This window comes from Oryctolagus cuniculus, chromosome 10, assembly GCF_964237555.1.
Source record: "Oryctolagus cuniculus chromosome 10, mOryCun1.1, whole genome shotgun sequence".
NCBI classification, from domain to species: domain Eukaryota; kingdom Metazoa; phylum Chordata; class Mammalia; order Lagomorpha; family Leporidae; genus Oryctolagus; species Oryctolagus cuniculus.
In genome coordinates this window covers 121,038,911-121,065,315 of record NC_091441.1, presented here as the reverse complement: position 1 = coordinate 121,065,315, position 26,405 = coordinate 121,038,911, and the positions used below count along the sequence as shown (strand labels likewise).

At 55.2% G+C, this 26,405-nt stretch overlaps 1 protein-coding gene across 11 annotated transcripts in view; it reads left to right on the top strand.

Moving 5' to 3' along the window:
- Window positions 1–26,405, top strand: part of ITPR1 (inositol 1,4,5-trisphosphate receptor type 1) — a 299,108-nt gene that overhangs the window by 161,806 nt on the left and 110,897 nt on the right. For all 11 annotated transcript variants that reach the window (XM_070050022.1, XM_070050021.1, XM_070050014.1 and 8 more), the window contains 15 exons: window positions 597–848; window positions 1,259–1,400; window positions 2,130–2,283; window positions 3,648–3,835; window positions 7,145–7,283; window positions 7,928–7,982; window positions 10,129–10,294; window positions 10,369–10,539; window positions 10,941–11,006; window positions 11,642–11,779; window positions 14,281–14,406; window positions 16,165–16,365; window positions 17,934–18,185; window positions 21,426–21,551; window positions 24,530–24,658. In XM_070050022.1, coding sequence (XP_069906123.1) covers window positions 597–848; window positions 1,259–1,400; window positions 2,130–2,283; window positions 3,648–3,835; window positions 7,145–7,283; window positions 7,928–7,982; window positions 10,129–10,294; window positions 10,369–10,539; window positions 10,941–11,006; window positions 11,642–11,779; window positions 14,281–14,406; window positions 16,165–16,365; window positions 17,934–18,185; window positions 21,426–21,551; window positions 24,530–24,658 — 2,305 coding nt within the window. The remainder of the gene's footprint in view (window positions 1–596; window positions 849–1,258; window positions 1,401–2,129; window positions 2,284–3,647; window positions 3,836–7,144; window positions 7,284–7,927; window positions 7,983–10,128; window positions 10,295–10,368; window positions 10,540–10,940; window positions 11,007–11,641; window positions 11,780–14,280; window positions 14,407–16,164; window positions 16,366–17,933; window positions 18,186–21,425; window positions 21,552–24,529; window positions 24,659–26,405) is intronic.

Genomic DNA, 26,405 nt, shown 5'->3' with positions numbered 1-26,405 from the left:
AGCCATAGTCACTGGTGGTACTGAAGGCCAGTGTTTGCCGGATGGGAAGCTCCTGGTGCTCTGACCACTTCACACGCAGGTGTGCCTCCTGTCTGCTTCCTGCATCTTCCTGCAGGTGCGTGAGGAGGGTGTCTGTCAAGTTCCTGGAGTTTCCTGGTGAGTGTGCGAGGAGGAAAGGGAGGCACCTCCCACCTGACTACATCACGTGTTGCTCAGGTGTAGGAATTAGAGAGTGGCTAGCACGACAGAGCATCCTAAACATATAAAAATTTTAATCAGACTCTGTGTTGGTGATAGCTGGTCTCTGATATACTGTGTGAAGACACAGCTGAAGTGAACCAAGCAGACAACATCTCAGGTGTTTTGTAATATAAACAAGGGAGTAGTGAAATACAGTCAGAGAAGTCCCTGCCCGCCCAGCTGCATAGACATGTGTAGGGTCATCCCCCAGCCACTGTCCCTTCTGGGCACAGAGCTGCAACCAGTTGCCACCTGGCCATCTAGGGAGTTGATGTCCAAGTCCTGGGAAGCGGGACCCCTTCCTCAGCCCTGGTGACTGCTGGAGAGTGACCCGGGGGCTGCTCTTCTCGTCTCAGGTACCAGCTGAACCTCTTCGCTAGGATGTGTCTGGACCGCCAGTACCTGGCCATCAACGACATCTCGGGCCAGCTGGACGTGGACCTCATCCTGCGCTGCATGTCGGACGAGAACCTGCCCTACGACCTGCGGGCATCCTTCTGCCGCCTCATGCTGCACATGCATGTGGACCGAGACCCGCAGGAGCAGGTCACGCCTGTGAAGTACGCCCGCCTCTGGTCAGAGATCCCCTCGGAGATCGCCATCGACGAGTGAGCACCGCTCCTTCCCCTGCTCTGCGGACCCGGCCACGCCCCGTGCAGTGCTGGAGACGGCCTACAGGGGCCAGTAACTCGCAGCAGAGGGGTGTAGTTCAAGTCAGACTAAGTAGAGGGCACCTATTTCATCCTCTGGAATATGCAAGACACACGACTGTTTTCCATCTTGTTTCTGTCTGTCTTTTGTTCTGCAAATACTTGTGTGTGTGATGCACAGCTGTCTGTGCAGGGGTGCAGGCACTAAACAGGTGCTGAAGCATACAATTGGTTGTGGTGCTGAGGACAGAGGTGCAGCAAGGTCACTGTCAGGCATTGAGGGTGTTGACTTGGGGCTCAGGAGCCCTGGAGGCCTTCAGTGGGAGGAGCCGAGGGTCTCACTTCCCTCCTTCCTCCTTGTCTTTCAGCTATGATAGCAGTGGGACTTCCAAAGATGACATCAAGGAGAGGTTCTCCCAGACCATGGAGTTCGTGGAGGAGTACCTGCGAGACGTGGTTTGCCAGAGGTTCCCATTCTCTGATAAGGAGAAAAACAAGCTCACCTTTGAGGTAATGCTCAGTGAAGCCATCTGTGTGTGTTGTCTGCTTCTTGTTGGCCGTTGTTCTACTGAGAAGACAAAAAATGTTTCAGTAGGTGGTGCTTTTTCCCACCATGCTCTGCTTTTAATGAAAAAGAATTGAGCCCAGTGCTCTTCCAGGATAACTCAGAACTGATAATCGCTGGCTTTGCCTAACAGCTGTTAGGTACTTAAAAGGAGTGTGCAAGGTGAATGGAATCATGGGAAATGATGGGGTGTTAGGCCTGCAGTGTTCTTGGTTGTAAAAATGGTGGGAGAGAAACACTGTCCTCGGGGTCTGCTGTGGATGAATGAGGTGGCAAACATGATAAGCAATAAATCCTCTTTACCTGGCAGTGAAAACGCGGACAGCCCTGGCCTTTTTGGAGTTTTTTTTTTTTTTTTACTGGTGATGGCTCTGTTGTTGCTGATATCTGTGACTTGCTGGGTGCAGCTTGGCTGGCGCAGTGTTGGCCTTGGGAAGCCAGGCAGATGGATTCATTTGATTGCTTTAACTCATGAAAGCAAAGAGTAGTTTGGTAGGTTTTAATTTTTTTTTAAATTCTTCTCTTTTCTGAATTTTATGCAGACACTGCAAGCATAATGCGTGGCTTCTCTTACATGGGGAAGGTTAGAAGAGCTGTGAAGTATGAGCTGGTTTCATCCAGGGAGCCAGAGGACGCTGCTAGTCTAATGCCATCTTCTTTTCTCTATACAATAGGTTGTGAATTTAGCTAGGAACCTCATATACTTCGGGTTCTACAATTTCTCCGACCTCCTGCGGTTAACCAAGATCCTCCTGGCCATATTAGACTGTGTGCACGTGACGACCATCTTCCCTGTCAGCAAGATGGCCAAGGGAGAGGAGAGCAAAGGTACCTTGGTGGGCAAGGGGTGGTATGGGCAGGCCTGGCGGTGCCTGCGTTCTCAGCCCATCCGGTGCTGCCCGTGTTGCACCTCCCTGTCTTCTTCCCTTCCCCAATCTGCAGTGTCAGCATTTTATAGACAAGCAGATGGCCAGTGCCATGGACACCCATACCCTGAGACTTAGAGCTAGTGGTGAGCCCCATGTTGCTGTCTTTGCTCTGTGATTAGACATGGGAGTCTCCATTTTGCTGAACACTTTGAAAAAATCACCTTGCTTTGTGATGTGTATCTCTCTTTATGTTCATGAGTCCATTGATGATAACATTCCCCAGTGATGAACTAAAACCTGGCCTGCATCTTGATATCTAATTCTGTTAGGCAGAGAGAAAGAACGGGGCCAAGCAGGAGCATTAACAGTCCCGGTGTGTTATAGAGCACAATCCTCCCCTGCCCCGGTCACGTTGTAGGTGGTCCCAGCCTCCCCCATCCTCCCATGGAGAACATCCCAGAAGAATCCTCTCTGCTCAGGGCCAAGTGGGTTACCCAGTGTGATAAAGTCAGGTTACAAAACCTTGGAAGGAATTTGACCAGCCCTAGTCAAAGAAGAAGCCCTGTGTCAGGGAAGAGCAATGACAGGGAGAAGTGCACCCCACGCCCTTACAAATCCCAGTGTGGACGAAGCCTGGAGGCGGTCTCAGATTCATCTGAAGGTGCCTGGCCACTCTGCCGGATGCACTGCCTCATGCCGCCTCACTTTCCCTCTGCTCCCTGCCTTCCGTCTTACTCCGACGGGAAGTCGAGTGGCTCTTCTCCAGCCGCACCCACTCACACCCCTGAATGGAGAACCCCACCTTGGTCTGTCTGTAAATACATGTTTTAGAGTCAGGGTCTGCATGTGCATTCACTGGGTGTGAATGACTGCTCACTGGCCTTCCGCAGCCGCAGCACAGGACACACATTGCTCTACCGCCCACGGCTGGCTGGGTGCTGGGCTAGGTCATTCGGCATTTGCAGCAGCTTCAGTCCTGCCCTCGAGTGTCCTCATCCCCATTCGATAGATGAGCGGCCTGAGCTCTTGGAGTGGCTGTAGTGCACCCCGGGTGAAACGGCGCCAGGGACTGTGCAGCGTGGCCTCTCTGGCCTCGTTCCCTGCACGGTGCACGTGCGCAGTAGTTATCTGTAGAATCCCCACAGAAACGCTCCTGGTGGATTCAGGAGCCCACTGTCTGCCCACCCCTCCCAGAAGACCCCTTCCTGCTGGCACCAACATCCCAGTCCCCGAATGCTGAGGGCCATGGAGTGAGGCGCCCTCCCCACGTGTGCAGAGCGCTGTGGAGCGTCATCCCGACCCTGGTCTCCCCTGGCCCTGCAGGCAGCAACGTGATGAGGTCCATCCACGGGGTTGGGGAGCTGATGACCCAGGTGGTGCTCCGGGGTGGGGGCTTTCTGCCTATGACCCCCATGGCCACCGCACCTGAGGGCAACGTGAAGCAGGCGGAGCCCGAGAAGGAGGACATCATGGTCATGGACACCAAGCTGAAGATCATCGAGATCCTGCAGGTACCCGTCGGCCTGGGCGGGGGCGGGGGCGGGGCCGTGGCGGGAGGTTGCTGCCTCGCTTTGCCTCGGTGGAGCCCGGGAGCAGCTGATGGAGTCCTGAGCTGCTCTTCAATGTCGATGTGAGCAGCTCCTCTTAAACCCTTCAGCTGTCCCCTCCTCCCCACGGCTCCCAGCCGCACCCCTGTTCCTGCGGCGCCCGCGACTGCCTCAGCCTTGGCTTCTGCTCTTTCCCACCTGCCCCGTGCCTCAGACTTCACTCCCCTTGCCCTGTGCCGCCGGACCCCTGCCTGGTGTTCATCACTCGGTTCAGGGTTCCCTTAGCTCTAGAGACTGCTTCCCCTCTCCTCCCTCCCGCCCTCCGTCTTTCATTCAGCCAGCATTTACTGAGACAGATGGTATCAAGTGTCTTTAAGCACTGGGGATGCACCAACAAATGAATGGATCGAATTCCTGCTGCTTGGGGACCTGATTCTGGCCGGGGCGTGGGCGTGTACTCGGCTCAGCCTGAGCCGTGTCCCACGGTAGAGGGGCTCTGGCTGCTGCAGGATCCTGGAGGACCAGGGTGGCATGGAGACCTCTGTGGCGGAGGGTGGGAGTGCTTTCCTTTCTGCATTAAGATGATGTGGTCGGGGCCAGCGCCACGGCTCACTAGGCTAATCCTCTGCCTGCGGCGCCGGCACACCAGGTTCTAGTCCTGGTCGGGGCGCTGGATTCTGTCCCGGTTGCCCCTCTTCCAGGCCAGCTCTCTGCTGTGGCCAGGGAGTGCAGTGGAGGATGGCGCAAGCACTTGGGCCCTGCACCCCATGGGAGACCAGGAGAAGCACCTGGCTCCTGCCATCGGATCAGCGCGGTGCGCCGGCCACAGCGCGCCAGCTGCGGCGGCCATTGGAGGGTGAACCAACGGAAAAGGAAGACCTTTCTCTCTGTCTCTCACTGTCCACTCTGCCTGTCCAAAAAAAAAAAAAAAAAAAAAAAGATGATGTGGTCGGAAGTGAGGAGTTAGCTGGAGGGCCACCCAGGAGGTACTCAGAGCAGAGGGAGCAGCGTGAGTGTGGAGTGCGAGGTGCGGACACGTTTGGGAACAGGTTGGTCCCTGAGGGCGTGAGAGATGAGTCAGGGGAGTTGGTCACCACTCAGGGAGTGAGGTTGGTACCAAGAAGCTGTCTTTTTGTCGTTGTTTCAGTTGAGAGAGGCTTTGTGTGAGAGAGCATGGTTGTCAGGGCCAGGTCCTGTGTAAGCAGGAGGGGGTACAGTCCTGGTGGGAGACCCTCACAGTTTCCAGGGGGCTTGCAGCTCCCCCAGCGGCCTGAGCTTCTCTCCTGCTCCATGGCGCAGGTGTCTGCCCAGCAGCGCCTGCCTCTTCCTGCAGAGAATCCTGCTGGCTCCTTTCTCCCCGTTGCTGTGTGGCTTATTCCTGTCCTGGGATACAGTCAGCACTCACACATGTTCGTGCCTGAGATTGCACTTGCCGTAGCCTTGAGAGCGTCGGTGAGAATGCACCATGTAGGTCACCCAGGGCGGGAGGAAGCTCATGGAATCTGTGCCTGACCAGAAGTAAGGAGAGGCATCCGGGCCCTGGGCTGTGTATCCCCAGAGACACAGGGTCAGGCTGATCAGGAGTGACAAGGCATAGGCTGCTTGCCATGGTGGTCAGCCGGCTCCTTTCTGCACGTGTTGCTGACTGTGAGTCGTGTGTAGGGCGTGGGCTGGCCCTGGGAGGGCTGCAGAGATGACTGGGACGGGTTCCGCCCAGGCCTCAGGGTCTCCTGGGGCGTGGGCTGGCCCTGGGAGGGCTGCAGAGATGACTGGGATGGGTTCTTCCCAGGACTCAGGGTCTCCTGGGGTGTGGGTGTCCTGGAGCTGTGCGCGCCGGAGGTTGTGTTGAGAGGAGAGGGCTTCTGACTCCGTGTGGCGGGGGCAGAGAGTGTCCGTGGAGGAGGCAGGAATCCGGCTTTCGGCAGGGGTGAGATCTGTGCAGAAGCAAGGGGACCTTGCTGGGGTTCTGGGCAGCTTATGCAGGTCACTTTGGGCTGAGAAGGCATGGGACCGCAGGAGGGGGAGCAGCGTGGCGCACGCTCGAGGAGGCACTGGTGCCTGCAGTGTTGAGTGTTCCGTCTGCCGCGAGCCCCTGTGCAGGTGCTAACCTAAAAACGAGTGCCTCCGGGGGGTGAATGGCAGGGGCGGGGTTGGTTCTGTAAGTGGCCAGGGGAGCATGATCAGGGGTCTGGACTGTGGCAGGGTGGGCCTTGGGCGGAAACCATGAGTGCGGCAGAGGGCGGAGCAGCAGGAGTGAGCTGCCGAGGTGAAGTGTGTGGCACAGACAGAAGGGTCGATGGTCCTGAGGTTGGCCGAGGTTGAGGGAGCCCAGGCAGGCAGCAGTAAAGGCAGGGCTGCCTCCGAGGGTGTCCCAGGGTGGGGTCTGCAGAGGATCGGAACCCGCAGAGTTGCACAGGAATGCCTGAGGGGTTTGGACCGAGACTGCCTCGTACAGCTGTGGGGCTGGGCGCTGTGCTGACTCGGTCTGAGTCTTAGGCCTGAGGCCCACGCGGAGCTGAGGGCTGGGAACTTGCAGCTCTGAGGTCCCAGCTCCTGGAGGGAGAGGGCAGATCCACCCCTCCCTGCCCCTGCCTCTGCTTTCCTCCAGCCCTCAGTGGCTTCGGTGACACCCACCCATGTTGGATGAGAGTGGGGCTTCCTCCTGCCGCGAGCCCTGTGACTCAGAGGCTGTCCCCTCACCGGCTGCCCAGGCATCCTCCAGCCCAGTTGTGATGACACCTAGAACTCCAAGTTTACCCAAGATACCAGAAAGGTGTCTGATGGTTGGCGGGACACGGGCCGGTGACCGTGCCTGGAGAGGTGCAGCTCCGAGGTGGGGCCAGGTTGTCCCTTGGGCTCAGCATGGACAAGGGGAGAAAGGAAGGAAGGGTGTTCCTGAGCCCTCGAATGGTGCTGGCTGATGGGACGTGCCCTTCGATCCTGGTGGCAGTCAGCAGACCAGGGACTCTGCCGTGGTGGGCGGGGGGTGGGGTTCAGGAGATGCAGGCGGAGGGGGCCGGCGTTTGTGCCTCTGTCAGAGCAGGCAGCTACGTTTTGGTAGTAAAGAGTGAGTTTGCTCGTCTGATCCCTCCGTTCACAGCAGCTACCTCGCTCTTCTCAGTGCTGGGCCTGGAGCCGGTGTCGCGTGACGTGGGTGTGGCCAGGGTGCAGTCTTGGTGCTGGAGGCCCTCGGCATGGCTCTTGGCCTGGTTGTGTGTGGAGAGTGATGGGGCTGTGTAACCGGTCTGTTGCTGTCCCCGCTTGACCCCGCAGTTCATTTTGAACGTGAGGTTGGATTACCGCATCTCCTGCCTCCTGTGCATATTCAAGCGGGAGTTTGACGAAAGCAACTCCCAGACGACAGAAGCGGCATCCGGAAGCAGCAGCCCTGAAGGGCCCAGTAATGTCCCAGGTCAGTGACCCCGCGTCATCAGGTGTGCTCGGGCTGGCCTCAGGAGAGCTGGGTACACATGGCAGCTTCCAGAACAGCAGAGGACGCATGCCTCTGGGGATTATTGTAGTCAAAGCAGCTTGCTAGGATTCGCTGATTTTGAGCCAGGGGCATCATGGGACAAGCCCAGATTCCTTTTGGGATAAGTCTCATTTCCTTCTGCTAGACACGTGGCAGCCAAGGTTTCCACTGTGTGTTTGCCTACAGCATACCCCTCCTCCAAATACCCCGAGCCCCCAAACAAAAACTGTCACAAGCAAAAGTCTAAGGGACCTGGGTGTGCACTGCATCCCGTCCTCACACTGGCCCTTCGTCCCTGCCCAGGAAGTAGCGGTGACGGTCAGGGAAGCGTTGTTGGGCACCCCCACTGCCAGGCCCCAGGCTTCCTTGGCACAAGGTTGCTGCTGTCCAGCGGCCTGGTAGCGGGCAGGGAGGGCCGAGCGCAGGCCATGGAGCGCTGAGTAGGGTCTCTGGGCTCGCCTGGCTCCCCGGCATGGCAGTGTCTGAGTCTGAGGATTTGGGATGAGCCCAGTAGCTGCGTGCTTGGAAGACCAGCTCTGTGCTCAGGCCTTCCTGCCCCTGAAGCGGCGTCTCTGACTTTGCAGGTGCTCTCGACTTCGAACACATCGAGGAGCAAGCAGAAGGCATCTTTGGAGGAAGGAAAGTGTGTTTTCAGCTGCTGTTGCGGAGGCGGCTCTGCCGTTTGGAAGGCTGCCCTTCTGCAGCTCTCAAAGGCATTTCTGTGACTATCGCAGTAAACGTTCAGTCTCTGGGATTAGGTGGGGCTAGTGCCCTCCTGGGGACTCCTAGTACTCAAGCCAGAGTCACCTTAGTTGGCTGGACTGTGCACATGGACATGCACACATGTGTACACGTGTGTGCGTGTGCGTGCACACATCCTGCCACAGCCAGAAAAGCTCTGTGGTTTTCTACAATAAGAGGGTCCTCAAAAAGTTGGTGGGAAATGTGTGTTCTGAAGAAACGTTGCATGAATTTCAACGTTTGTTTGCACCAAATAAACCTAACTTGTAATTCCATTTTTCTACAAACTTTTTGAAGGCCCCTTATGCATATGTACATTTCAAGATTTTTTTAAGTGAAGGGGAAATTGCAGCAGAACAAAGAGCTGGAAGAGAGCAGGCTAGAAACAGATCGGGGTTTGCTCATGCTGTCCCCTGGAGGATGCGTCTGACCCCTGTGGCTTTCCCGGCTCCCTCAGCAGAGAAAGCACAGGCGTGTCTGTCTCCCTGCTGCTGGCGTGTGAGCCCTTAGGAGGCATCATGTTGCTCACTGCTGGCGTAAAACGTTGTCTTATTTATGTGAACGCATCTGCCCAGAGCCTAAAGTGGATGGCAGTACCCCCTGCTCCTGGCTCTTAGAGCCAGCACGCTTGGATTGGTTGCCGGTTGCTGGTAGAGTCGACTTCAGCAGCCTGAGGAGTCAAGCACCGGGTCTGATTACCTCTCGCAGTTCCCTGAGCTGAGGGGGTGATCTGGCTCCTTCTTCTGTGCTCATTGCCGGGCCTGTGCTGTGAGTTTCCTGAGGTCACTTCCTGGGGCCAGCATGTCCAAGTTGTTGCTTTACTCAGCTTTCTGGCCCCTTGGCAGGGGTATCTGTCCCCTGCCCCACTGTGGGTACCCTGGGCTTCCTGCCAGTGTGGCAGCCGGCATAGGAACGAGTCTGCCGTAGGGACGAGCCTGCTGTATGCAGGTGCTCTCACATCTGTGCTTGCACTGTACTTGCTCCTGTCCTGCTCCCCTGAGCAAACCCCACCGGTGAGCCTGGTGTTGGTGTGGGAGGGACTGCATGCAGAGTGCACGCTGCCAGGGAACCCCCAGTGTCAGCCATACTTAATATTAAAACCCATGGCACTTGGGTGTGCTACATTCTTCCTAATGCTGGAAAATGTATTTCTGAAAAGCTACACGGGATGTCTGGGTCCAGCGTGATGGCACTCCTGCAGGAGACCCGAGCCTGCCGTGCTCCCCACACCTCCAGAAGAGAGCAGGGGTGCAGTAATCCCTGTTCAGCCCTCTCATCAGCCTGTGACCAGGGAGTCCAGCCCATTTGTCACCTCTCTGAGTGCAGCCAGGGGCTGGCACAGCCATTGGGTAGCAGTGCCCACTGGTGATAGTGTCTGCAGCTTGACCCAGGATGTGCTTGTCAATCTTTCAGTGACATAAATTAACACAGAGTCACCTCACAGGCGTTGAAATAACCTCGGATAGGTCCACTGTGCCCTGTGAGGTTGGTTTGTGGCAGCGCTTCTCCAGGAGGGCCCTCTGAGTGCATGGTCATGCCTGTTCCAGTTTGTGACAAGTTAGGCACAGAACAGTGAGCAAGTGGGCCTTTTTAGGCATTAAAGCCTCCAAGTACATGATCAGGGGACTTGGGATGTGCCAGGACATCAGAGAGCTGCAGACTAGAAAGCCAGCAGGCTGGGCCTTCACTCGAGAGTCTGCAGGGTCTGGAACACGCAGGAGCCCCGGGACAGAGGAGAACCACGTCTGTTTGCAGTCCTCAGAGTGCAAGTGAAGCCCGGTGGGAGAGCCCTGTGATTCTGGCGGGGGATCTGGCTATGCTGCCAGTCTTCCTGCCACCAGAGGGCCGGGGCTTTGGTTTCAGGTTCGGCCATGATGACATAGAGTCATATAATCTCTGCAGTGTTGAGGACACGTCCAGATGGTGTTGGCGTAAGGAGAAGTCAGCACACAGAGAGTGGATAGAGCACCAGACATCTAGTCGCCGGGGGTGGGGGGGAGAGGCACTTGTGGCTCATGTGGCCTGTCCCTCTCGTGCTCTCTAGTGAGGAGAACACGCCGCTGGACCTGGATGACCACGGCGGCAGGACCTTCCTGCGCGTGCTGCTGCACTTGACCATGCACGACTACCCGCCCCTGGTGTCGGGGGCCCTGCAGCTGCTCTTCCGGCACTTCAGTCAGAGGCAGGAGGTCCTACAGGCCTTCAAGCAGGTAGATGGAGGGCCGGCGCCAGGCTGCACCCCTCAGATGCCCCTGTGCACATCTGATGGCTTGTGTTCCTTCAGGTCCAGCTGCTGGTGACCAGCCAGGATGTGGACAACTACAAACAGATCAAGCAGGACCTGGATCAGCTGAGGTCCATCGTGGAGAAGTCGGAGCTCTGGGTGTACAAGGGGCAGGGGCCCGATGAGACCATGGACGGTGCTTCTGGAGAAAATGAACACAAGAAAGCAGAGGTGAGCAGAGCCTGTGTTGGGCTGCAAAGCAGACAGCAGGTGTTGTGGGCCAGGATGCATCCTACGTGGGTTGAGTAAATGCAGGAAGGGCTGGGCTGAGGCCTGAGAGACCAGCCTGTAACATCCCAGAGTGACAGCTGTCTCAAGACTTCAGCTGTAGAGTGGCTGAGCACCAGGTCACCTGTACAGAAACATGTGACCATGAACTTGTGCTGTGGCCCTGGCTGGCCTGGCCTCTATCACAGAGTGAGTGTGAGTAAATGACGTGTACAAACCCATACGACTGCTGGACACCGTGTACAGCCCCCGTTCTTTCCTGAAGGGAGTGCTCACCCCAGCCAACAGACAGTGGTTTGTTTGAAAGCTGTGCGTGCCACAGCTGTCTTTGCTTTTCTCCGTAGGAGGGGAACAACAAGTCGCAGAAGCACGAGAGCGCCAGCAGCTACAACTACAGGGTGGTCAAGGAGGTGAGCTGGCCTGCTGCTGTGGGCTCTGAGGTGCTTTCATTTCCTCCAACGGTCAGCTTGAAGCAGCAGACGCTCCAGGTTTTTTGTCTGGACGTGAAGTTGGACAGGGTGAAAGGGGAGACCAGAGGGTAAGGGTCAGATCCGCACTCTGCCACTGGCCCTGCACTGGGCCGTGTGTCTGCAGTCCCTGCACCTGTTGCGGGCCCCAGGTCCTGCCGGAGCTTTGCACCAGAGCGACGGATTCGCTGTCGGGATGCGCGCGTGCCAGCCACCAAGAGCTGCAGTTCCTTAGGAAGGGTCACTTGAGGATGTTCGGGGGGGGGGGGGGGGGGGGGCTTTGTGCATTGTTACCCAGGAGTGATCTCCCCGCACCGTCCAGGCGGTGGTTCTGGTCGTCTGCTTCGCCTGATCTCTCTCAAACTGGCCCTCTGGCTGTTGAAGCCGTAATCCCTGCCTGTTCTGGAAGTTGTGTCCGTAGTTGTCCGTTGGTTGGGTTCCGTGCAGGGAGGAGGGACACTGCCTTTCCTGGTGGCGGTTTCTGTGTGTTGTGACCCCGTGTGCGTCCCTGCCCCCTGCTCCTGCGCCCTTGGCCAACTCTGGTCGCTGGTTTTCTGAGACCGGTGTTTCTCTGCCAGATCTTGATTCGGCTCAGCAAACTCTGCGTGCAGGAGAGCGCCTCAGTGAGGAAGAGCAGGAAGCAGCAGCAGCGACTGCTGCGGAACATGGGCGCGCACGCCGTGGTGCTGGAGCTGCTGCAGATCCCCTACGAGAAGGTGGGCGCCCCACGCTGTGACTGTGACAAAAGCGGTTTCAGGGCAAGTGCAGGAACCGCACGGAGCGTGGTTCAGATGCCCCTGCGGGCGTGCGGCATGGCCGCTCGGAGTCCTCGGTGGTCAGCCCACAGCAGGCCCTGTGTTCAGGTTGCTCTGGGGCTCTGTGATCCGAGTTTCCTCCCCACCGGCTGGAAGTGGGGTTTGCCTCCTAGGTGTTGTCTTTGGTGGGGCTTCGGGGAGGGGAGCAGTGCTTAGCATCTGTGTAGGGTCACACGGCACCCAAGAACACATGTGAAGCCCACTGAGGAGCTGTGCTGGGCCCGCTTTGTCGATAGGCACCCTGGGGTTTGGGGAGCTTCCACACGCCAAGGCTCAGTCTCCAGCCTGTTGGGTTCACAAGTGACCGTGAGAGAAGGCCTTGATGGGCATGAGTGGCCTGAAGAAGGCCGTCTGCCGACTGCTTGCAGGGAGTGGGCCTCAAGGTGCAGCCTTTGCATTGTTTAGCTCCTGTTGTCCCCGAGAACCCAGCCGAGGGAGCTGGCTCTGTCTTCAGCTCTGTGTTAGAGGAGGCCTGCGGTTCTAGGGGCTCAGGACGGCCCACGTGTGTGGAGCCTGGGCCTGCACCCGCTCTGCACCTGCTGCCTCTCTGTGAGCTGCCCCACAGGGAACCCTGTGAAGAGGCGCATCCCGCCTTTCCACAGCCATAAGGCACACCAGGCTTCGTCCCTCTGAAGAGGGCAGGTGCGTAGCTGACTGGCAGTTACTGTGGGCTTGCTGCCCTCTGAACTCGCCTGGTGTCTGGACTGGGCCTGCCAGTCCCTCTCCCTCCCCAGGTGTAAAGGACCTCAGGGGTAGTTTGTGACCATGGCTTTCTCTTGGCTGTTGTCGGTTTCCTTAGTGAGAGACAGACGTTCACAGAGCACTGTTGGTCTACAGGCACACGTTTGTGTGGACACACACGCGGAGAGCACAGATCCCACCAGGCTGTGATAAGATGTCTCCTGAGCTTTCTGGCTTTGTAAAAATCCACCTCGGCTAGGAGGCTCCGGAGTCCTTGATGCCAGCAGACTCGCTTTCCAGTGGAGGAGATGGACGCACGCACAGCTGAGGCCACGCTGTCAGCCGGCTGCAGCTCTCTGTCCCTCCCCTCTCAGTTCTTAGAGCTGGAAGGCCCCCCGCAGCCCCGGTTAGTGAGAGACACAGGTAGTGCAAGTCCCTTCTAGTTGCTCTGTGTATTTGCCATGTCACCTGTGCTAGACAGTTGTGTCCTGTGTTCTCAGCTGTTTTAGACCGGAGGTGGGCAAAGTGCAGACCTGGGTCGGTCAGAGCCGAGCACCTGTATACAGCACTTCAGCTGTGGTTGGTGGTTAAATTCTAGGTGCTTACAGGAGTACTTGCAGGGGGTCTTGAACTCGGCTTCTGGAACAGGGCACCTGACGTATGAACTGCGTCACCCCGAGGACAAAGCTTGCTGAGCTCAGTGTAGATGAGAACCAGTTGCTGACGTTCAGTGAGTGCTCGCTGTCCAAGCCTGCACATGGGTGTTGTCAGTTTGTCTTCATGACACATAGAGGAAACGTGCGCTTCCGTGTCTGAGGAGGTCAGTGTTTCTCCAGGCCGCACAGCCAGGAGACCGTCTACCCTGGATGAGATGGGTGCCTGCATTCCTCACGGCTGCACAGTCCTGCCCGAGCGCAGCTGATGACGCCCAGAGTCAGGGGGACGATCGTGGGTGTGTGGGTAGGAAGGACGCGTCCACTCTGCTGTGCTAAATGTGTGCTTGTTTAGAATTGGGCAGAATGGCCGTAGGTTTCTGAAATGCTGCTCCCTCTGAGTGTGGAACTCGACCTGTACTGACTGTGCTTTTAGTCTGGTGTGAGGGTCACAGCATCTGTTGAGTAGAATCACAGAGGCACACGAGGGGACTGCCCAGGCAACTGTTGTCCCACTTGGCCAAAGGCAAACCTCGGGCTCAGGGTAAAAACGTGGGGAGACAAGGGAAGGAGTCACGGTCAGCACAGTTGCCTCAACTTGAACTCAGGGGCATTCCCACTCTGCCAGAAGTTCAGGTGAGACCAAGTGTGCTGGGCACCTTGAGCAGGTGAGCCAGGGGCCTGGTGAGAGAAGGCCCCACCGTGTGTGTGGGGTCAGCCCAGCTCTGTGGTCAGTGCCTGCATCTAGAAGTGGCTGTCAGAAGGTTTGGTCATTGCTGTACAGTGGGGTCCCCCGGATGCTCACCCAGCTTGCATTCTTGCCTTTGTCCTGAGTAAAGCTGTTTTTACTCAGGACTAGTGGGAAGAACTCCTCTTTATTGGTAGGGTGTAACAGGACTGGCTGCTGCTCAGGTTGGGTGCTGCGGTGCCTCTGTGCTGCCGTCCACACGCAGCAGGCCCTGAGCAGACCCTGCGTGAGCCCTGCCTCGCTGCAGTGCTGGGATGCAGGAGAAGCTGGTGTCAGCCTTGCGGCCACAGCTCTCTCTCTGTCCTTCTCCTCCCACACAGGCTGAGGATACCAAGATGCAAGAGATCATGAGGCTGGCTCATGAATTTTTGCAGAATTTCTGTGCAGGCAACCAGCAGAATCAAGCCTTGCTGCATAAACACATCAACCTGTTTCTCAACCCTGGGGTAAGGCGGGAGCCTGTGTGCATTTCCCTGGGTGAGGAGTTGGGGGCGGGGGCAGCACGGTCTGTGCCGCCGGGCGCTCTGGAGGTTGTTCCTTCCAGAAGGGAGCATTCCGACCGCCTGCCTGGAGGACATCCGTGCACCCTTCCGGGGGTGCATAGGAGTGGCAGGGGAGGGCAGGGTGGTGGGGACAGTGGCCTTTGTTTCTGCCTCTTGGTCCCATTCCTCATTGTGTAAACCTCAGCTGCACAGAGCAGGGGCTCCTTCTCCACCTGCTCCCTGCGGACAGGCCTGCCGTCCGCCCACAAATGCGTATCCACAAGAGACAGCATCTGTCACGCGTTCCAGTTAGTTGTGTGTGACTTCAGTTTGTTCATTGAGCATGGTATGTTCTCTAGAGAAAAATAGCACCACCTTCTTCATATTATCGTGCGTCTCGCTTTTCTCCCGGGGTGCACTGTGCTGCCCTTGCAGACTGGAGAGGTACAAGATTTCCTCATTGTTCTTCACAGCTAAGTGGCGTTGCAAAGAGTGGCCATAGGGTTTTGCAAACATTCCTTCGCTGGTGGGCGTCCAGGCAGGGTCTGGATTTTAGCTGATGAGCAGGGCTGCAGAAGACACCTTTGTGCTCATGCACACGCGTCCACTCCTCAGCACTGGGTCGTGGCATGGACCTACCTGTCACGATGAGGAAAAGAAAAGGCAAGAGCTAGAAATGTAGAAGCCTCTGCTTCATACCAGACATAAAAATCAGGAGCTGAAAACGTTGTGTGAAAAAATAAGAAGTGAATCTTTTGAAAGATACGATGAGAATGTCTTCCTCACTGCGTGGTGAGCACAGCTGGCTGATGCACTGCCGGGAGTACACTAATTAGAAAGGAAAATCGTGTCAAGTTTGTCTTCTTCAAACTGTCATCAGCTGACCCAGTTAGGGACCAGGCAGAGAGAGGAAAGGCGTTTGCAGTGCACACATTCAGCCGAGAATTCATCCCAGTGTATTTGTAACAAACAGCACCTGGCTTTTCAGATGGGCAAGAAGGGAAAGATCACGACACTGCAGAGGAGCTCCCAGGGGGCTGTGAGCAGGATGAGGTGGTCATCAGAGAATCGGTGAGGTGTGACCGCCAGTACTAGGTGGTCGCAAGGATGTGGGAGAGTCGTGATGTAAAAGGTAGATGGTTGGTGTTGTGCCTTCTCAAGGCAAGTGTAATTTTACTGTGACCCAGCAAAACCCGGGAGAAGTGTGTCCCTTCAGTTCACGCACAGGCACACCCAGAGCAGTGCTGTGGGGAGCATTTGTCACGCACAGGAGGCTGCAGCTGGGGCTGCCCCGGTGCCCTCTGGCCGTGGACTGGATGCAGGCATCATGCAGACTAGCGTGCGGGAGGACACATCCGTTCCTACACACAGCTTCCGTACCTGTCGGTGGGAAGAGTGTGTGAGGTTTGGGAGCAGGTGACACTCCCCTGCAGCCGCAGAGGCGGGAACAGTCAGTGGTGGAGTGGGACAGGGAGGCTGTGCTGTTGCTTGGTCCAGGGCTCGTGCTTGCTTCAGTCCCTTAGCTGGGCACTCAGGATTGTATACTTTCTATGTTTGTTACCTGTCACTGGAAAAGTTGAATAAAAAAGAACAGACTGAGATGGGGAGACCTGGCTCCCAGTGTTGAAAAGCTTCTCTGCTCTTAGTGCATTCTTCTCTTTGTCCCTCGGCTCTGGCCCCATGTCCCTGACTGGCCTGTGTCCCCTGTGCTCACTCCTGTAGATCCTCGAGGCCGTGACGATGCAGCACATCTTCATGAACAACTTCCAGCTGTGCAGTGAGATCAACGAGAGAGTTGTCCAGCACTTCGTTCACTGCATAGAGACCCACGGCCGCAACGTCCAGTATATAAAGTTCCTGCAGACTATCGTCAAGGCAGAAGGGAAATTTATTAAAAAGTGCCAAGACATGGTCATGGCCGAGGTGATGATTGTGGATTTCTCTTCGCCTCCATCTGTTGTTCTGTAGAAACCTAAAAAGTTCTGTCATGTTAGCTGTAGGAAGGCCCCTCTTCGGGAGTCCAGGAGAGGTTGGGGAGAGTGTATGTGCACATGCCTGTTGGGTTGTGTGTGTGCATCAATGCTTGTTGGCGAGTTTTGGCTGTTGACAGAGAAGCACAGGTCTTGCCTGACACAGCAGCATTCAATCTGCCTGTGTGAAGGAAGGCTGGCTGGAACTCCTCTGAGAACAGACAGATGCAGCGTAGTTAGGGCCCTGCTCGACGTCCTCCTGCTGCGGATTAAGACGTCGCCTCTCACCATTCCCCTGACTGAGGTGATACAAGAGCTTCTGCTTGGCAGTTCACGAGGAGACGCTGGTCTGTGCGCGAAGGAAAGCCCTGCCTGCTTCTCTAGGGGAAGTGCGTGTCTTGTGACACAGGCACTGGAGAGAGGTGCCCGGTTCCATGGTGTGGCATTCTTCCAGCTTTTTAAAGAGGAAAACCTTGAGTGAATCTGCCTGGTGCTTGCTCTGCAAGCCGCGTCCGTGTGGCAGCCCAGTGACAGGTGGGGCTGGTACGATGAAGAGAGTAAGTTTGACCTGCGATTCGAATGTCACTGTACCCTTTCTGCTGTGGGGCCCTTGGGCAGCTTTTCTGTAGGAGAAAGTGCAGTGGTGTGCACCTGCAGGAAGTGATGGGCAGAAGTGAGAGGGTGACATCTGCTGGACACTTGCTGCACTCCAGGCGCTGTTCTCGGCAGCTGGACTGACCGTGCCCTTCATCCGCACAACAGCACCTGACTTGGGTGTTGCCCTTGTCCCCGATTTACAGATGAGAAAACTGGGCACGGGGAGGTCCATGAGCCCACGTGGAGTTTCCTTGGCGTCTGGACATACAGTTGTGTTAACGAGCAGCGGATGATGATCATACTTACTTTGCCTTCTGTGGCAGCCCCTCATGGCTTTGTTTCATGTAGTGCCGCAGTTGCTTTATTCCTTGGGATTGGGTGAGAGACCACTGCCTCTGGGACAGGTTATCAGTGAAAAAGGCTGGAGTCTTTGTTGAGTGTTGAAGAGAGAGCACAGCTTAACTAGCAGTGGATCCTTGCTGACTGAAGAGGCAAGACAGTGCAGGAAAGATTTGTAAAGGGGGTACTTCGTAAAGCATAAAAAGGTGGGAGCATTTAATAAAGAAGAATTAGCCTGATTGTTGGGTGTGGACGTGCAGGTGCAGCTGTGCAGTTGGTATTCTGCATGAATGCCTGTGTGCAGACTTTCTCTGTCCTAAGTGTTTGCAGGACCCCTGTCGTCTTCCTGCATCTGTGCGTTGCAGTTATGTTGCTGAGGGTTTGTTCAGTTCTCCATGGGAATGGGATCCCAGTGTACGCAGCTGTGCCGGTGAGACAGGTCTTGGAAGGTGTGCTCAGAGCACGTTGCTTTCTGCTGACAGATACCTCCAGGCCGCCCCAGCCTTGCTCCTCCTGCAGCTGGTCATTCGAGGCCGCCCCAGCCCTGCAGGGCCGCGGTGTGACCCAGCCCTGTTCCTCCTACAGCTGGTCAACTCCGGAGAGGATGTCCTTGTGTTCTACAACGACAGAGCATCTTTCCAGACGCTGATCCAGATGATGAGGTCGGAGCGTGACCGCATGGACGAGAACAGCCCACTCATGTACCACATCCACCTGGTGGAGCTCCTGGCCGTGTGCACCGAAGGCAAGAACGTTTACACGGAGATCAAGTGCAACTCCCTGCTCCCGCTGGACGATATCGTCCGCGTGGTCACCCATGAGGACTGCATTCCCGAGGTGAGTGCACCCGTGCCGGCGCGCCCCCTCAGCTCTCTCTCAGCAGCGCCTGGGGCCTTGCCCTGCAGAGCCCCACAGTGTCCGTGTGGAGACCTGCAGCTGATGGGAATTTCAGTTCACTCAGAAGATAGACCCTTGAGTGTGTGGTGTGTATGGTAGGAACGCAGGGGACATTGGTCTTTCCTCTGTGTCCTTCAGGCAGCTAGCAAGCTCCTGCCTTATGGAGTTGACTCATTGTGACAAGCAGAGGAGAGCAGGTGATTGAACTTCAGGGACGGGAGACAGAGTGCATGGGGCACAGGTCAGGTAGGTGTAAGGCTGTATCAGTCATTCTCTACCACAAAGCTGGCCACAGCAGTGATGGTTACCACAAGAAACAATGTGGCAACTATAAGCCATCATAAGGAAGTTAAATAAACTATAATTCTACCACACACAATAAGTACATGACTTTTTAAAGGTTAATTTATTTATGTGAAAGGCAGAGTGGTAGAGTCATTTTCCAAATGCCCGTAAGAGTGGCACTGGGCCAGACCAAAGCCAGGGGCCAGGAACCCCATTCTGGATTTCCCACATGGGTGGCAGGAACTCAAGTACGTGGGTGGTCATCTGCTGCCTGTCAGGTGGATTAGTAGGAAGCTGGATCAAGCACAGAGTAGCCCAGCCTTGAACCTGACTCCTGAATGTGGGATGTGGTTGCCCCTAGAAGCTGCCTAACCCACTGCCCCACAGCCCCTGCCCACCTGTAAGATTCAGAGCTGGTGCTTCTGGACCTTCCTGTTCCCGTTTCTGTATGTTGGTAACCGAAAGACAAAGTCTTCTCTCCTAGTGTGTTTAAAAATATACACTATTTCTTTCTACTGTAAATTAATGAATTTGGCATATACAGCATGTATGGTATCAGATATCTGTACTATCAAAAATATCTGTACTGTTTGGCTTTTTTTTGAGACATCCAAGTATCACAGATGATGAAAAAGGAAGAATCTCCCAGCTTGTTTCCTCCACCCACCCCACAGAAAGTCTTTATCATGTCCTTTGATATCCTTCTAGAGTTCTGCATATAAGCACAGTGTATACGCCCTATTGCCCCATCCCTGTTTGGTACTGTAGCACTGTCGCTTCTTCCGTATCAGTCCCTAAAGGGATTACAGATTGCTTCTTTATAGTTGCGTACAATTCCAGCCCTTGAATGTCCCCGGTTGTGTTCTGTGAGTGTTGAACTAACGATATCTAATGAGATAACACATGACAGTCAGTAGTTACAAGAAGAAAGGGTGGCATGTGTGTCACACGCCTGCCTGTGTGTGCAGCGTGGTATCCGACGTCTGGATTCTTGTAGGTGAGATAGGTGGACGTGATGTTTCAGCACAGATTCAGTTTGCACTCCTGTTAGTGCGGTAAGGGAGCTAGAGTGTGTGTTGCAGGATTGCTTGGAAAAGAATTAGAACAAGTGTTCGCTTGCTCTTGACCCTTCTTTATCTGAAACACAGCAGGAGGCAAGACGTAGTAACTATCCATTACCAGGAGGATTATAAAGGGCACAGCCCCGGGACTTGCACCCAGGTGAAGAACACAGAGAACGGCATCCCGTGCTGCTTCCCTGGGAGGGCACCCTGCTGCACCCTTGAACTGTGGGGTTTTGTTCGCCAGGCTTTGTTCTTCCTTTGTGACTGTGGCACCCTGACTGACCTGGCCCAAGGTCCGTCAGTCCCAGCAGGGGCTCGTGGTGTCCTCTCAGGCTTCATGTGCTCTTTCCCTCGGTCTGCAGGGTGACTTGGCCTTCTCTCCTCCAGTCCTTTCAGTCCCAGCTCTTGGCTGCCAGGATCAGCACAGTGCATGTGTCTTGGCCCAACATGCAGTTCTGTGTGCTGTGGGTGTGCCCAGTGTGTATACTTCTTTCTGCTGTGTGCATCCTGACCCATGCATACATTATGCCTGGTGCACGTGTCCTAGCCCCTACTTAGGCTTCTGTGCGTGGTGTGTATCCCATGTGTGCATCTTGGCCCCTGCATTCACTGTGTGTTGTGTGTATGCCTGGTGTACATATCCCGTCCCCGTGCACACTTCTCTGTGCTGGGCGTGTGTGTAGATGTGGACGTGCAGGGTTGTGGGGTGCAGGTCTTCACTGTGACTCGGCAGGGCTCTGTCGTTGCTGGTCCGTTCCACTTGCCTCCTTCCGCCCTCCAGGGCTCCTGCTGCTCCACAGCGTGCCCACAATGCCCACAAGCACATCTGCTTGATTGCTTTCCGTGTGGCGGTATCTCAGCGTGGTTTAAATTTTAAAAACTTTATACAGATACTTACTGTACAGTTCCCGCCTTTAAAGGCTACACGTCTGAAGTTTTCAGGATATTCTGACTTGCGCAGTCCCTGTCACAGCTTGCGCCCGCTTGCAGCCACTCTCTTCCTGTGTCAGCACCCCCAGCCCTGGGCATCAGTGAAGCTTCTTTTTGACTTCACGGGTTTGCATCATCTGCACGTTTCCTTTGAATGAAACTGCACTATGCGGTCTTCTCTGTTGGGACCCTTTGGTTTCGTGGGATTGTTTCAAGGTCTGTGCCAGGTTATCTCACATGTCAACACTTGGTATCTTTTTATTGCTCAGTGGTACTCCATTGCACGGTTCATGTGGAGTTGTCCTTACGTACTGAGTTGCTTCCACCCTGTGGCTGTTGGGAACAGTGTAGCTCTGAATGTCCCCGTGCAGGATTTTGTGCGGACGTGTTCCCGCTGGTCATGGTGGCTTCCATGGAACGTTAGAGGAGGTCCAGCTCTGCCCTGTCTCGAGTGCTTTCTGGACACACGATGTTCCTCTAGGAACTGTTGGGTTGCTGTTTTCCTTCACGTTCCTCATGGGCTGCCTGTTGCTCCCGGACAGATCTGTAGATGGCTGGGGACGGCGTATCTGCTGCAAGCATGGCCCAGCCCGCACCGTTTCCCTTGCTTCACAGTGCCTTTTGAAGAAGAGGACTTGTTTACTTTAGTGCAGTCAGACTTCCCTACTTCAGTGGTCAGAGCTTTTGCATCATTCTTTGCTTTGAGGTCATGAAAATATTCTGTTCCAAAGCTTTTTTTTTTTTTTTAACTTCACAGGTGTGTGTATTGAAAACTAGCACGTCAGAATGCAAGCCGGCGGGAAAGGGAGTTGGCCGTGTCTGTCTTGCTTCTCACACAGGAGATGTGCTCATCAGTCCCACACTTAGATTTGAGTTTTCTTGAACCTTGTCTCTGTGGCAGGTGAAAATCGCGTACATAAACTTCCTGAACCACTGCTACGTGGACACCGAGGTGGAGATGAAGGAGATCTACACCAGCAACCACATGTGGAAGCTCTTTGAGAATTTCCTGGTGGACATCTGCAGGGTGAGGCCTCCAGGGGTGTGTGTGAGCGTGTGTGCACGTATGTGTCACGTGGCAGCCCGTGTGGATGTGAGGAAGATGGGTATGCCTTGTGGGAGATCATGCCATTTCAGGACCGACGTGTGAGTGAGGACCTGGGGCAGGGCCAGTGGCCTTGGTCGGGTGGTCTTTTCCTTGACCACACGTGGCTCAGAGGACACGACTGAGCGCGAGCACTCCCTCCTGCAGTTTGGTGTTGAGGACTCTGCTGAGTGCTCCTCTCCGTTGGCTTCTCTCCTCCCCCAGAGCTGGCCGGGCTTCCAGGTGTTTGACTTGGTTGTACCCTGAGCTTCATGTTTGTTCTACAGCCAGGAGACCGCTGTGTGGCAGAGCACACTGTCCATGGAACTGAGCCGGTGAGGTCGGTCCCGAGATTACTCTTAGGATAGTTGTGAGCCACGTCCCAGTGTCAGAGTCTGACGTGAAGAGGAGGAGGTGCGTGGGGGTCTACCAGAACATGGTGTCTTCTGCGTCACTGTGCAGTTCTCAGTGTGAGGCAGGAAGCCTGCGTGGACTTACTTTCCTTCTAAGAGAGAACTACATTTAATACTGCAGTGTTGTCCCTCCCTCCCTCCCTCCCTCCCTCCCTCCCTCCCTCCCTCCCTCCCTCCCTCCCTCCCCCACACACACACACTCAGATTTCTCCCAGTCTTTTAATCCAGTAATAGGGGGCTTTGGGCCATATCTTTGTGGGTTTTTTGTTTGTTTTTGTTTTTTAAGATTTATTTTCCTTTTTTAAAAAATTATTTATTTATTTGAAACACAGAGTTATAGAGAGGCAGAAGCAGAGAGAGAGGTCTTCTGTCTGCTGTTCACTCCCCAGATAGCCTCAATGGCTGGAGCTGTGGTAGTCCAAAGCCAGGAGCCAAGAACTTCTTCCAGGTCTCCCACGTGGGTGCAGGGGCTCAAGGACTTAGGCCATCATTTACTGCTTTCCCAGGTCATAGCAGAGAGCTGGATTGGAATTGGAGCAGCCAGGACTTGAACCGGCGCCCATATGGGATGCTGGCACTGCAGGCAGTTGCTTTGCCTCCCACACTACAGGCTCCAGATTTATTTTCTTTATTTGAAAGAGTTGCAGACAGAAAGGGTAGAGTTAGAGACAGAGAGCTCTTCCATCTGCTGATTTACTCCCCAGCTAGCTGCAGTGAGCAGGGCTCGGCCAGGCCAGAGCTAGGAGCCTGGAGCCTGATCTGCAACCCCCCACCACCTCCGCCTAATTTTTGGAATTTGGAAAGTTTTCTGGTTAGGACCGTGTGGTGTATGTGTTCAGTTCTGCATCTGTCACAGCCCCTGGTGGCACCCACACAGCCGTGAAGTGCGTTGACAAAGCAGCAAGTCTGTGCAGTCCAGCTGTGTTCATGAAGCAGCCCCAGCCGTAGCTTGCTGACCCCTCTGCTGCCTAGTCCAGGAGCTGCCAGCCCGGACTCCTTTCCCTCTGTAAATGCCTCCTCACGCTGCAGACAGCGCCAACATGTGTCCACGAGGCTTGGTCGGTTTTTCTTTGCTTCATTCATTGTTTATGACAGAAGCAAATTTGGATCTAATTAATGAATTTGGTAGTAAAACCTGACTTAAAAAAATCCAACCTCCTAAGTGGCCAGTCTCATACAGCGGAGTTGAGTAGGGTGCAGGTGAAAGCTCAAGTGAAAGCTGTGGTCTAGACTTGCCAAACACGGGCACGAAGCTGCAAGCGATGGCCTTGGCAGCCCTGCGCCGTGTGAGTGTTGTGTGATTCTGCACCGCAGCGTCCACACTCGTTCTGCTTTTCCCCCAAGATCGGTTTTTTATTCTCTCTCTTAAATTACGGCCTTCCAGCTCTAGTATTTTTTTTTTTTTTTTTTTTTTTTTACAGGCAGAGTGGATAGTGAGAGACAGAGACAGAGAAAGGTCTTCCTTTTTGCCATTGGTTCACCCTCCAATGGCTGCCACAGCTGGCGTGCTGCGGCCGGCGCACCACACTGATCCGAAGGCAGGAGCCAGGTACTTATCCTGGTCTCCCATGCGGGTGCAGGGCCCAAGCACTTGGGCCATCCTCCACTGCACTCCCGGGCCACAGCAGAGAGCTGGCCTGGAAGAGGGGCAACCGGGACAGAATCCGGCGGCCCGACCGGGACTAGAACCCGGTGTGCCGGCGCTGCTAGGTGGAGGATTAGCCTATTGAGCTGCAGCGCTGGCCTCTAGTATTTCTTTTTAAGATTTTATTTATTCATTCAAAGTTAGAGTTACGGAGAGACAGTGAGAGAGAGAGGGAGAGGGAGACAGAGAAAGATCTCTCCCATCCTCTGGTTCTCTCCCTAACTGACCACAAGGGCCTGGAGCCCGGAACGCCATCTGGGTCTCCCACGTGGGTGGCAGGGGTTCAGGCATTGGGCTGTCATCCGCTGCTTTCCTGGGTGGTCTAGCAGGGAGCTGACCTGGAACTCGACCAGCCAGGACTCCAGCCGGTGCCCTTAATGGGATGGCAGCACTGCAGGTGGTGCCTTCATCTGCTGCCCACAGCTCAGGGCCCCTTTTGTTGTGCTCTTAGGGAAGAGGTTAGTGACCTGCAGGCCTTTGCCTTCCAGTTGTGGGGTCATGGTTTCCTTTCCTTTCCTGTCCTGTCCTGTCCTGTCCTGTCCTGTTACTTATTTGAAAGAGTTACGGAGAGAGAAGGAGAGACAGCTGGTTCAGTCCTCAGATGGCTGCAGTGTCCAGCACTGGACCAGGCTGAAAACAGGAGCCAAGAACTTCATCTGAGTCTCCCAGGTGGATGGCAAGTTCCCAAACACAGTAGCCGGGAGCTGGATCGGAAGTGGAGCAGCCAGGTCATATGGGATTCCAGTGTCACAGAAGGCAGTTTGACCCACTGTGCCGTAGCACCAGCCGCCAGGGTCATGGGCTTCTTGCTGTTCCAGGGTAGTTTTAGCTGTGAGGTTTACAAGCATGTGGTTGCCTTGCAGGCCTGTAACAACACAAGCGACAGGAAGCACGCGGACTCGATCCTGGAGAAGTACGTTACTGAAATTGTCATGAGCATTGTCACGACCTTCTTCAGTTCTCCCTTCTCGGACCAGAGCACAACTCTGCAGGTACAGCAAGGCAGGGTGCCCTGGAGACCCTCAGTCGTGGCGCAGGTGCTGGCAGGTGGGGTGGGGAGCACTGGCAGGGAGCCACCTTGCAGAGCCCTGGCTTTTAGAGTTTCTCTTGGGTAGGGAGGTATCCAAAGTTGTCTGCTGCCTAGTGGCTGTTGGTTGTTGATTTTCTCCATAAAATCCTTTGTTGTTTTTTTTCCCCTCCATCTCGTCCACCCCTTTGATCCCGTGTTAGAAAACCAGCTCTCAAATTCATGCTCCCAGATTATTAGCACAGGATATGTGTGTAAACACCCGGGAACCGCTCTCTCATCTGAGGGCACACGTGCCTGCTGATGCTCACAAATGCTGTGGCCAGAGCAGGACGCTGTTCAGCTGTGGCTGCACGCTGCCTGCGTTTCGCAATGTGCAGTATTCCTAGGGACTGGTGGCGGCCACAGGGCCAGCGATCGAGTGCAGTGCGCACAGTTGCCAGCTGCCTGACCGTTGTTGGGGCCAAGGCACACGAGTTCATGGGATGTCCTCCCCGAGCACTTTCCTGCCCGGAACTGCCAGGAAGCTGCTTTGCTTAGCAAGGTAGGGTCTGCTTCTCTAATAATAGGAAGAGACAGTTTCCATGGCAACTCCCATTCTCCTATAGGTCATGAGATGATATTGCAAAACCAAACTGTCAGAGTAAATCCACCGCAGGAAACGCAAAGCTGTTAGCCACATCCTCGCCCCCTACTCTTTCCTTCTTAGCCTGCTCTGTTGCTAATCCATTTTTGTCCTACTGACAAGGAGGAATTGTCAGGGAGGTAAGTGTTCGCCATAAATGTTACAAATCCCTAGCGAGGCCCGTGTTGTACAGACGTGTTGAGAGTCCAGAGTCCAGTTTGGTCAGGAGGTGCCTTAAGAGTTTATGGAGTGTGGATTGCGAGCAAAACGACTTGCAGTGCTTTCGCAGTCTGTCTGATTTGGTTTCCTGTTGAAAGGCTGCCCTTAGCTCCCTGGCTGGATCGACCCTCCCTTCAGTACTTGGGAGGAAGGAACATGAACTTGGGTTTGGCTGTGTTTTGTTGAAGACGTCAGTGGATTCCCAAGTGGTAGCCAGAAATGTGGAATCCTGGGAGCAAGAGTGGGACCTGTTTACTCATCCTTTGTACTCGCGGAAGGGAGCAGTAAATACAGGTTCAGAGGAATGAGCTTCACCAGAGGACACTGCTTCCTCAGACTGTGGGGTTCCCATCCCCATTCCAGCACTCGCCACCCAGCAGGGCCAGTCATGAGGCCACGGGTGACTTCACAGGGTCATGGTCAGGGGCAGCTGAGGGATATAAGAAGCACTTGACTCCTGGCCTTGCTGCTAGGGAGTGCTTGGGAGAAATGGCAAGGCCCCTACTTGGCTCCCTTGGAGTCAGCACAGGGACCACTACACCACTCAGAGCTGAACTTGAGGTTTTCTCAGTCACTTCCATGGAGTTGTTGGAAACCCGTCTCTGATGAGAGGCAGCAGGTGCACAGTGGAAGGGCTGACCTAAGGAAAGTACAGGACCCGGCCCCCAGGCGCCCTTGTGGGAAGAGTGGTTGCTCGCTGGCTTCCTAGGGCTGAGGTCCACTCTGCTCTGCGGTTCCTCCTCAACCCTTCATGCTTTCTCGTGCTGTTTCTGGGCCATTGTGCTCATCTGTGTGGAAGGGGACTCCTGTGTCGCAGAACTGGCACCAAGGCCCAAATGAGCTCCTTTGGGGCACCTGCAAGGGTACT